Raw genomic sequence first — 10715 nt, 5'->3', positions numbered from 1 at the left:
GCAAATAAATATGAGAGAATTGTGTTTCCAACCCACTTGAGTTTGATAATTAAGGTAAGATCCTCCAACCACCCAGAATTACGACAAAAATACTTATTTGACTTATTTTTATCTTTATTCCACCATTCTTTATGTGCCACTACCAACAAATTCTCTTTTATTTATCCATTTTTGGATTTTTCATTATTTTTTAAAACTCTTTTATAAATAATTGAAAAATCAATATTATTTTCTATTTTTAAATTATAAATAAACAAAAAATTATATTAATTATTCAAAGACTATTTTGGAAAATACTTTCTAAAAAAATATTAATTTAATAAATAAAATTATCTTTTACATTTTAGAAGTAAATAATTTAATGATTAAAACACTATTTAAAATAAATATATTCACTATTTTCTTTTCTTTTATACTAAAAAGTATTTTAAAGTTTTTTTTTTTACTATTATAAAATAAAAAGTTTATTTATTTTTTAATCTTCTTCCTTCCTTATTTTAATAACTTTTTGAACATGACTTTTAGTAATAAGTTATGTAAAATGTTACAAATTTATTTACTAAGAATTTTTTTTAATGATTTGAATTAATTGAAAATTTATTAAAATAAGAAAAAAAAAAAGGATGGATGAATAGTTTTATTTTAAATACCCAATTAAAATGTTTTCATATGACATAATTTTAGAAGTGAATTATATCAATACATAGTAGAGATTGAATTTTTCTTATATAAAAGGGTTGGAAGGTATATTTACTCATTTTAGATAAAAACGAATAGTTAAAAATTATATAGATTATGTTTGAGCTTGATTTAAAAATATTTTTCTAATTTTTAATTTTTAAATTTTATTTTTAAAAATATTTTTTATTTTTTATATTGTCTCTTTTTTAAAATATGTTTAATTAAAAAATGAAAACTATTTTTAAAAATGAAAATTAAAAACCTTGTTTAGTACTATTTTTTATATGAATATAATAAAAATAATTAAATTTCATTTATTCATTTATTGTGTCAATGTTCAATGGTATTACACTAACTGTACAAGGGAAATATACTAAGTATACAAAGGTGTACAAGACTACCCTTTATGAAATATTTCAATCGATTTTGAACCATTCATTTATTTTTCTTATCACCCACGAATTGTATACCTATGTTATGTACTTTATTTAATTTCCACATGAAAATTCCAATACTTTCTCAATAATGATATTTAGGAAAAAAATTTGATCCTAAGTCATCTACCATTTTCTAAACTAAACAATTGGAAATATGATTAAACACACCTACGTAGACACATAATTTATGAGGGATATGGAATTTGTACCATTGTACAAAAGTATTACATTAACCGTACAAGGGAAATGTATTAAGTGTACAAAGGTGTACACTATCTTTTATGAAAAATTTCAATCGATTCTAAACCACTCATTTATTTTCCTTGTCACCTAAAGGTTGTATACCTATGTCATGCACTTTATTTGACTCCTAGATGAAAATTCCAATATTTTCCCCAATAATGATATTTGGGAAAAAAAATTTGACCCTAAGTCATCCACCATTTTCTCAACCAAACAATTGAAAACATGTTTAACACACCTACATTGACAAATAACTTAGAAGAGATACAAAATTTATATCACTATATAAGGGTATTACACTAACTGTACAAAGGAAATATGTCAAGTGTACAATGATATACAAGGCTCCTAATAGGTTTTGTATGATTTTTAAACTTTTTTTTTTAACCAAACCATGCTATTAAGACATTCCCTACAAAAATTAATGCATAGGAAATAAAATTAAAATCGACCATATTTGAATTATTCATTATAAGTAAACTAAATGAAATATATATATTTATTATTTTGCCTTTATAAACATAATTTCATTGTTATCAATGGAGATTAAAAATCATATTTAAATGGAATTAAAAATAAATAAAAAATATTTTCATAACATTTTTATTTTTTTAATCATTAATTTAAATTATGAGTTTAGTTTTAAAATTAAAAATATTTGTTGTAATTATAGTTTTGAAGATTTCATGATTTTTATCTTTTTACTTTTAAAAAATTTCTTAATAAAAAAATATTTATTTTAATGGTTTTAAATATTTAAATCTTTATTTAAAAATATTTAGGATAAGTGTGGGAAGCAATTAGGTAATTTTGGAATGGAGAAATTTTGAACATCTTGAAGACTTTAATTTTGTCCATTTCCCTATTTATACTTTCAAAATTATTGAAAGGTTAGTGAATTAGTCTTAGAAATATTGTCTTCTTGATTAATATATATATATATATATATATATATATATATATATAATACATTATTTTTGAAATAATATGAAAAATAATAAACACCATGTATCTAATTTGTAAGTTAGAAAATAATAATAATATTATATGAGATATTTAAAAATTATTTAATATTTATGAGAAATAATGAACAACATATTTATTATTTTGTAAGTAAGAAACAAAAAAAAGTATTTGCTAAGGTATTTAAAAAGTATTTATTATATATTTTATAAGTTTGAAAAAAAAATAATATTTGATGATGTCTAATTTGCAAGTTAGAACAAACAAAGAATACTAATATTTAATAAAATGTTTAAAAATTGTTTAATATATATGATAAATAATATAAATTTGAAATAAAGAATAATATTTATTATATATAATGTAAGTTTTCAAGGTATTTAAAAAATATTTATTATATATTATGTAAGTTTGAAAAAAAAAGAATAATATTTGATGAAGTATTCAAAAGTTATTTACTTTAAAAATGTATTTGACAATAATAATTTTTAACCATTTATCTTTCATATTCAATTTAATGGAGAAAAATGATTGAGAAATGATTCAACTTGGTCTCATTAATAAATAGGTGAGAGAAAGATAAAAGACTCAAAGATAGAGTAAGAAAGGTATGATGATCTAGTTTTTTCATTTAATAATTAAGGGTATTTTAAGGATTTTTTAAATGTAATATCGTTCATCTCAATTTCTACTATTTCATTGGATTTTGAGTTTAATTATTAGTGATAGGAAGACTTACTTCAATTACCAAGTCTAACTGAACTAAAAATATAATTCTTCGGATAAATATTAATATGATGTATTGACTGAAGTAATTACCAACAACCTCAAGGGACATAAAAAGGATATTCTAGTATCATCCCATAATTTTTTTTTTTTTGTACGAATTTAGGGGAGACTATAGAATGTAACGAGTTGCTTATATATGGCAAAAAAATTAAGGTTGTTGTACTTCATCTTTTGCCAAAAGTTTGGAGACAAAAAGGTTGGTGGCCTTTAAATCTTCATTATTTTTCTATCATAACATGTGAAACATATTTTCATCACCAATAGATTTCAATTTTATAGGCATTCATCACCATGATTCCTTTTAGTTTATTGAAAATCAATTTTATTAATAAAAGTTCAATAATTAATTTTAGTTTTCAGCCATTTCATGATAGATATTGTGAACATAATGATAGCTTTCTTGATTCAGCCGACATGAACAGTACCCTATATAGAAAATCATTCAAAAATTATCCCACACAATTCACAAAGCAAGCTAAAAAAATCCAGCCATTGAAGGGGGGATGGTCAACCGCATTTAGCGCGAATGACATGTGGCAAATAGGAGACAGCATAAAGCAGCTTGTTTTCAAATCACAATTCACAAGCGAGGAGGAGACAAGCAGGAATTCCCAGAAGATGAGATTGAGTAGGATATAGAGTGCATGTGGGACAGGTGTAAGATGATGTATGGCTATACGGTATACCTCCACATGTGATTTGTAGTTTTGTACTACTATTTCTCCAAAGTGCTGTGGTGAGTCATGACTCATGAGTGAGGTGAGTGGGCTCTGAACGAGACCCCCCCCCCGTTTCCTCCTCTTTTTGCACGCTATGTTGCGTGTCGCTGCTGTGTTTGATGTAGTGGAAAATCCCACCTCACTGCTTCCGCCTCTGGGTTTCTTAAATATGTAACCGAATGAAGAAGAAGCCATTATTATTGCTGCTGCTGCTGCTGGTATTGTTGTAGCTGGCGTGGGTTTCTTTGTTTTCCATTAGCTATGGTCTTCTCTTCTTGCTTTTGCCAATCTCAAATCTCATTCAAGGTATGCTCTTTTCTGTTTTTTTTTCCTTTTCATTTCTTGTAGGTGTTTGGAAGCGTGATTTACTTTTTTTTCATTTGGGTATTCTTGTTTTTTCTCAAAATTGTAATAGTTTTTTTCCTTTTGGACTTCTACGGGGGTTTTAGCTGTATTTCTGACTGATTGGCATTGGGTACTTGTTAACTTTTGCATAGGATTTGTTTTGGCGTTTTACTTACTTGTTTCAGTCAATTTTTTGCCAGATCTGGAATGGATGTTTTTCCCATTTATTCCCATGAATTGATAATTTGGGTGCTTCAGCTTTGTTGTCTTTCATAATTTAGTTTGGCTTCTGATATATGAATTAACAGTCAATTTTTGTTTTGTTTTTATTTTCAGTTTCTATAATTAGTATCTATGTCTTGCCCACATTGTAAGTAGTAATGTTCTTGGGTAGATGCTTGATGAGAATGTGCGTACAAAATCCCAAATTCACTGTTGGAACTCCATGTTAGTGTATGAATTTTCCTCTGTGGTTTGATGATTTGTTCTTAGAATTGAACTTGAGCCGGAAATTGAGATTTCTACAAGCATTATAAAGCTATATAATGATGGGGTATACACTTGATCAATATTAAGCTTCAGCCTTGCTGCTTGCCCATTTTAATCTTTTCATTGAAGTTCGATCCACCAGTTTATGTTATGGTGTAAAAAGACATGAAAAATGATAAGAGGATGAAGCATGTAGTTGTATTAATTACTAAAGATTAGCTGCTTGGTTTGTATTGAGACCTTGATAAATTTTCATACAATTTTAGGGTTTATTTCTTGTAGATTGATCGCTCAGCAGTGGCCATTAGACCTCAGTGTCATACTAGAAAGGATCAGAGGTCCACTTTTGCTCTCAAAGGAATGAGCACTGAGCTTTTTGGTCAACAAGTTGCAAGAGCTGGAGCCATGCGAAGCAGTGAGTGGAGTTTCATGCGAGGATCGAGAATCATAATTAGACCAAAAGTTGCAAGATTCGTGTTTTATAGAAAAGGCTCTGGAGTATATGCTTCATGTAATTCTTCTTTTGCAACTTACATTGCTTGTCAAACATTCTACGTCATCTGCAAAACTAAATGGTTTCCTTTTAGAAAGCCCCCAATTATGGCATATAGCTTTATTGTGTGCTATTTTAATTTTTTTCTCCATTGTTTATTTTAATAATTTTCTCGAAGAGAGTGCAGGAAGAATTAAGGTCACTGAATGTCTGAAACCTCATGGGAGATTTGCAATATTAAAATGTATGCATACATTAACTAGAATATGATAGTCTTCAGATTTATATTGTAAGACTAGTTGCCAAGATGTCAAAGATCTGTTGAAAACGAGTTAAACATAATCCCCTCAATACTGAGAAAAGCCCTAGACAAAGGGGGTTTCTATCATTTCCAAAGGTAAGTAAGTAAACAGTAACATGAAGGCTTGGAGAAACCAATTCCCAAATGAACTGGAGATGGATAGTTCTAGTCCCATATATGGATATTCATGGAGTAAAATTTGAGGTTATGTATGAAAATTGAGAACTAATGACTTTCTGCTGAAGCCTTTTATGGGAGCTTAAGGCATGCTTAGTAGAAATTTTCCCATCATATTTTAAGTTATTTAAGACCTGAAGGAACTGTAAAGATCCAAATGTATCAGGGCAATTATCTAATGATCCTTCTGTTTTGTATACAAAAGGATGCCACTTATCCTTATTTCCTTCTTCACACAAATTTTATTTGATATATGATAAGAATTGCTCTTCATGTTTAGACTCTTACTTTTATGGTAATTCTGAAAATACCATAATTGCATTGGAAACTCTTTTCTGCTTATTTTTTTTTCTTCTTCACATTGATTTGATCACTCTCTCTTCTCTCTCTGGTTTCTTGTTTCTGGTTCTTTTAATTATGCTTTTATTCTTTGGTTGGTAATTACGTTATTTACATCAGGATGAAATTTCAGTTTCAATAGCTTCAAGGATAGAAAAATAACAAATCTGCTTTTTTTAGGCAGGGTTGGGAGAAGAATTTAAATATCATTTAACAGATTAGGAGGTTGTGTGCTTGCCTCCCAAGGTAGGTGGTTTGGTGCTGATAAATCAAGCAAACTAAAAGTGCTTTTAAAGGTCTGCAGAATAGAGGGATTGTTGATAGAATAAAGTTCTGCTATGAAATAGGGAAGTGATTGTTAGTGGGGGTGGAAGGTTAAGGAGATGCAGGTAACCATGGGTTGGATCTTTGGGGAGCTATATCATGAGGTTTAGAGGCCTTGAAGGAGTGAGGTTTAAAGCAGGGAAGGATGCTGGGTAAAGGTTGGAAAGAACTTTGGTGTGTGAAAGCTCTTTTTCAAAGTATTTGAATCTGATCCTTTTGGGATGCCAGTTAAAAGGGAAGCATGCTTTTAAGTGAATGCAACTTCGGTGAAAAGGGATGTACTTGGAATGAGACTTTTATTAGGAATTTACTTAATTGGGTGTTAGAAAGTGTTCCATACTTCTCCATGAAGCCGTCCTAAGTATATTTGTTTAGGGTTGAAGGCCTGGTCGTTTGGCATAGGAGCACAAATAGGATTTCAATAGAAAACCTGCATTGAACTGCCGGCTAATCCTATGGAGGGGCTTAGTGGAAAGGACCACATAGAGCACTTCAATGTTTGACAAGAATTCTTAATTTCCTCATTAGAAATTAAAATAAAATGTAAGATTGAAAAGCTCAAGTCACGTTAATTCTTTTCATGAATGTCCTGATAGATCAGTGGAAAGTCCCACTAGGTTCTTTCACTCCTGTTGTGATAGGTGATGCACAAATTTGCAGCAATTCTGGTGTATGTTGAGTGCATGGATTTGGTACCTTTGGCAGAATAAAGAACCCCTCTGTAATTTGTTTTTCTCCTTTTTTATTTCCTGCTCGATAATGCATGCACTTGAGTTCCCCTATAACTTTTCATTCCTCCAGATCCTAGAGATACAGGACTTTGTTGCCCTGCATCATTAAATGGTGCTTTATGGTCCGGAAACTAGCAGCTTGAATACCCTTGTGATCCCTATATGATGCATTAATGATATTTTTTAGTGTCAGCAGTCCAAGAAAGACTCTTACTGTATCAAAATAATTTTTATGCTTTACATTCTTAGAACTGTATCAAGGGCTTTCTTTTGCATTTAATAGTGTTGCTAGGACTAACATTTAGTCTCTTACATCTTTTTTCCAAATTGTCTTACAGGGTTGGCAAATCCTCAAATTGCTAGCAGTGTTTTTACCTTGGGAACAGCGGCTGTTCTTCCATTCTACACCCTCATGGTTTTGGCTCCCACGGCTGAATTGGTATTTTGCTGCATTTATGTCTGATTATAATTCCCTCTGTATAAGTTCTTTTTTAATTTTACAATTTCCATTTTTCACGAAAGATTCAACAAATTCTTTGCAAGTTTCATGAATTTTTCAAATAATTGCCTAGTTGTTCTATATAGTTTCAGCTCACAACATGTACTTCCTTTCTTCCTTTTTCTTTTTAATCAGGCAATTGCTTTTCATGTTGAAGTTATTATATTTTCCAATCTTAATTGATAAATTCCCAAATCCTGGATTTGCCTCTGCAGATTAATGGCTGAATCCTGAGTTTGCCATTATGTTCTTGACCTAGTTATGTTAATCTTGGATTCTTTATTAGCTCTGTATTATGTCTAAGAGAAGTATTAATCAGTTTGGATCCTTAAAAATGCAGACTAAGAAGTCTATGGAAAGTACTATACCATATGTTGTGCTCGGACTTTTGTATGCTTATCTATTATACCTTTCCTGGACACCAGATACAATAAGGCTAATGTTCGCCAGTAAATACTGGCTGCCAGAGGTGTGTATCAACTAGCACATTAAGGTTCAATATTTGCTTGGGCGCATTTGACAATTTTTGAGAAGTATTGATTATGAAAAGTACTCAATGAGTCTTCTCTCCCTGTTCATTATGTGCAGTTGCCCGGTATGGCAAAGATGTTCTCCAATGAGATGACACTGGCTTCAGCATGGATACACTTGCTGGCTATAGATCTTTTTGCTGCAAGGTCTCTCTCTCTCTCTCTCTCTCTCTCTCTCTCTTTCATGCAAAAGAGAGAATTCTAATGCTTGTGATTTTGTGATTCATATAGGCAAGTGTTTCAGGATGGGCTGGAGAACAAAATTGAGACCCGACATTCTGTTTCCCTTTGCTTGCTTTTCTGTCCCATTGGAATTGTCACTCATGTCATCACCAAAGCACTAACCAAAAGTGCAGGAGATACAAAACACAGCATGTAATACCAATTCATTAATGCAGAATTCTGCAATGCCAAACACTTTAATTTGAAGGAAGATTGCCATTTGAGAAAATGGTTAAAATTTTACACTTGTTTCTTTGTAGGCACCAAGTTTTTGTGCTCCCTTTCTTCATCAATAACTACTTTACATAATTGTTTTATCTGTCTCTGTATTCTACACATTACCATGTGGATGCACATACAATACTTCTTCCTTGAGCTGTACCCCAAACCTCTGATAAACTTTCTCCTTAACCAATCTGATCAATTCGAGCATGTCTTGAGAAGTTGACTGACCAGAATTAATGAAGAAGTTGGCATGGATGTTGGAAACCATTGCGCCTCCCACTTTATAACCTTTCAATCCAGCTCTCTCAATCAACTCACCTGCTGTGACTCCTAAATTTGAAGGATTGCGGAACACTGATCCAGCGCTTTGCTCCCCAACTGGTTGAGATAATCGCCTCCTGGAAACAGAATATACCCCCATCAGTATCTACCTCAGGAGGCGTAGGAACCCTTCTAAGAGATTACCTTTCCAAGTATTGTTGCTGCATTCTTCTTGCAGAAGCAGAGTGCTTCAGCTGGAATGTAACAGCAACAATGGCTGCCAAGTTTTTCATATTCTGAAATGGCGATAATCTGTAGCCAAACTTGAGATCAGTTCTGTTCAGACTCTGAAATCTGCCTTCGGTTGTAACAAACTCGACCCCATGAACAACACCAGCGGTTTCCTTTTAAACACAAGACAAACATCAACACCCATGAACCATTTCATCAACTGAACACATCACGATAGTCAGAATTACCTGTCCATTTGCTCCAGCATTCATATATACAGCCCCACCAACAGTCCCAGGGATTCCCCCAGCAAACTCAAGACCAGTGTACCCTTCGCTCGAAGATTGGACGCCCAACCGATTAAACGGAAAACCGCTTCCAGCCCTGTAAATGCCAGGCTCATTCCTCTCCAGGAATTCAATCCGGTTCTGAATAACACAACCGTCATAACCCAAATCATCAAAGAGACAATTTGAGCCTTTGCCAACAATGATGAATGGTATGGAATGCTCACGACAATACCTGCATTGCATCAAAAATCAAATTACATTTGGGGTTTAAAAATTAAAAAGCCATGACAAACTAGAACAGTGACAGATGCGAATGAAGGGGGAGAAAGTGGAAACCTGAGAGCAGAGAGAAGTTGGGAATGGGTGAAGACTTGGAGAAAATGGTCACAAGGGCCTCCGATCCCCCAAGTGCTGAGATCCTTTAAGAGCTTCTTGCCCCTTATCACTCTCAACCCCTCCCACTTGATGTGATTGCTCAACGAGGGCCATGCCTTCCTTGGTGATGATAGCAGCAGATGAGTTTTGCCTTTCTGGTAATGGTTGGGGTTTCGGGAAATAATCGATAAAGATGGTGAGCTCACGGATGATTTTGTCTTCGAAATCATTCTCTACAATTGAGTTCGTTTGAATTTTCAGCTGCGTGTCTGGCTCCGGCGAGCTGGGATTTTATGTGTCCGAACATACACGGATGAAGCTGTACGGGATCAGCAACGGGTTGGAGCAGATTGATTGATGGGCTGGCGTAATGCCAACCCAACCCAACCCATCGCACCGTATGCCACGTAAGGCCCACTTTCTGGGCCCATGGGCCCACCATTTGAACAGATTTTAGCTTTGCATATTCTAATGATGTTTTAACTTTGAAGAGGTATGTATACCTTATTTAATGTAATTAAGACATATTTCTCACAAATTATTGACCTAGAATGCATTTATGAGTGATTTTAAAAAATATTTCTAATATTTTTAATACTTGAATAATAAAAAATTTCAAGTATTAAAAATATTAAAAACACTTTATAAGAACCACTACCAAAATGACTCAATTAGCTTTGATTTTAATAAATATTTCTTTTGGTTTAAATAAAATACTAGACTAGACTTCTTAAGATTCCAAGAAATACATAGTCCAAAGTTTACAAATTACCAAAAACAAATTTTATTTATTTACTTCCCCGTGGTTGTTTCTCTAGAATCACCAAAAGCTCTTTTCGGTGGTTCCTTCCCCTAATGACATAAGCAAATGTAAACTAGTAATAAGACCCATAAAATCCAATGTAGAATGATATTTTATTTATTTTTCCTTTTTTTTTTTTTTTTTCAACGGGCGTTTCTATATAATTCGCCAGGGTTGGATATAATGCCCCCACAAATTCATCATATGCTTAAAATATAAGTACACTTTATGGCTGAGAGTCCCAACTCC

At 32.2% G+C, this 10715-nt stretch overlaps 2 protein-coding genes across 3 annotated transcripts; one reads left to right on the top strand and one right to left on the bottom strand.

The window, feature by feature from the left end:
* Positions 1–3847: 3847 nt before the first annotated feature.
* Positions 3848–8599, top strand: LOC100246370 (protein ABA DEFICIENT 4, chloroplastic). Of its 2 annotated transcripts, XM_002283839.4 has the most exons (6): positions 3848–4138; positions 4949–5177; positions 7370–7470; positions 7871–7999; positions 8119–8207; positions 8292–8599. In XM_002283839.4, the coding sequence occupies exons 1-6, from the start codon at positions 4094–4096 to the stop codon at positions 8437–8439; spliced, it is 741 nt and encodes a 246-aa protein (XP_002283875.1). In that variant the 5' UTR covers positions 3848–4093; the 3' UTR covers positions 8440–8599. The 2 variants fall into 2 exon arrangements, with proteins under 2 accessions (XP_002283875.1, XP_010660424.1); XM_010662122.3 differs by lacking the exon at positions 7871–7999 and having other exon boundaries at positions 3859–4138.
* LOC100246414 (uncharacterized) lies at positions 8479–10192 on the bottom strand. The gene is made up of 4 exons (XM_002280339.4): positions 9626–10192; positions 9248–9521; positions 8973–9172; positions 8479–8905 (listed from the first exon to the last, which is right to left on the bottom strand). Exons 1-4 carry the CDS (start codon positions 9892–9894, stop codon positions 8614–8616), a joined length of 1035 nt encoding a protein of 344 aa, XP_002280375.1. The 5' UTR covers positions 9895–10192; the 3' UTR covers positions 8479–8613.
* Positions 10193–10715: the final 523 nt, after the last annotated feature.

Source organism: Vitis vinifera, chromosome 14, assembly GCF_030704535.1.
Source record: "Vitis vinifera cultivar Pinot Noir 40024 chromosome 14, ASM3070453v1".
Taxonomy (NCBI): domain Eukaryota; kingdom Viridiplantae; phylum Streptophyta; class Magnoliopsida; order Vitales; family Vitaceae; genus Vitis; species Vitis vinifera.
This window is presented reverse-complemented; position numbering and strand designations above follow the sequence as displayed.

Bases quoted from the DNA above. Each gene is read 5' to 3' on its own strand.
- LOC100246370 (XM_002283839.4), top strand. From the start codon at position 4,094: ATGGTCTTCTCTTCTTGCTTTTGCCAATCTCAAATCTCATTCAAG. The intron at 4,139-4,948 runs GTATGCTCTTTT...TATTTCTTGTAG, and splicing joins AATCTCAAATCTCATTCAAG to ATTGATCGCTCAGCAGTGGC. The intron at 8,208-8,291 runs GTCTCTCTCTCT...TGATTCATATAG, and splicing joins ATAGATCTTTTTGCTGCAAG to GCAAGTGTTTCAGGATGGGC.
- LOC100246414 (XM_002280339.4), bottom strand. From the start codon at position 9,894: ATGATTTCGAAGACAAAATCATCCGTGAGCTCACCATCTTTATCGATT. The intron at 9,522-9,625 runs GTTTCCACTTTC...GATGCAATGCAG, and splicing joins CAACTTCTCTCTGCTCTCAG to GTATTGTCGTGAGCATTCCA. The intron at 8,906-8,972 runs GTAATCTCTTAG...TTCTGTTTCCAG, and splicing joins CAGCAACAATACTTGGAAAG to GAGGCGATTATCTCAACCAG.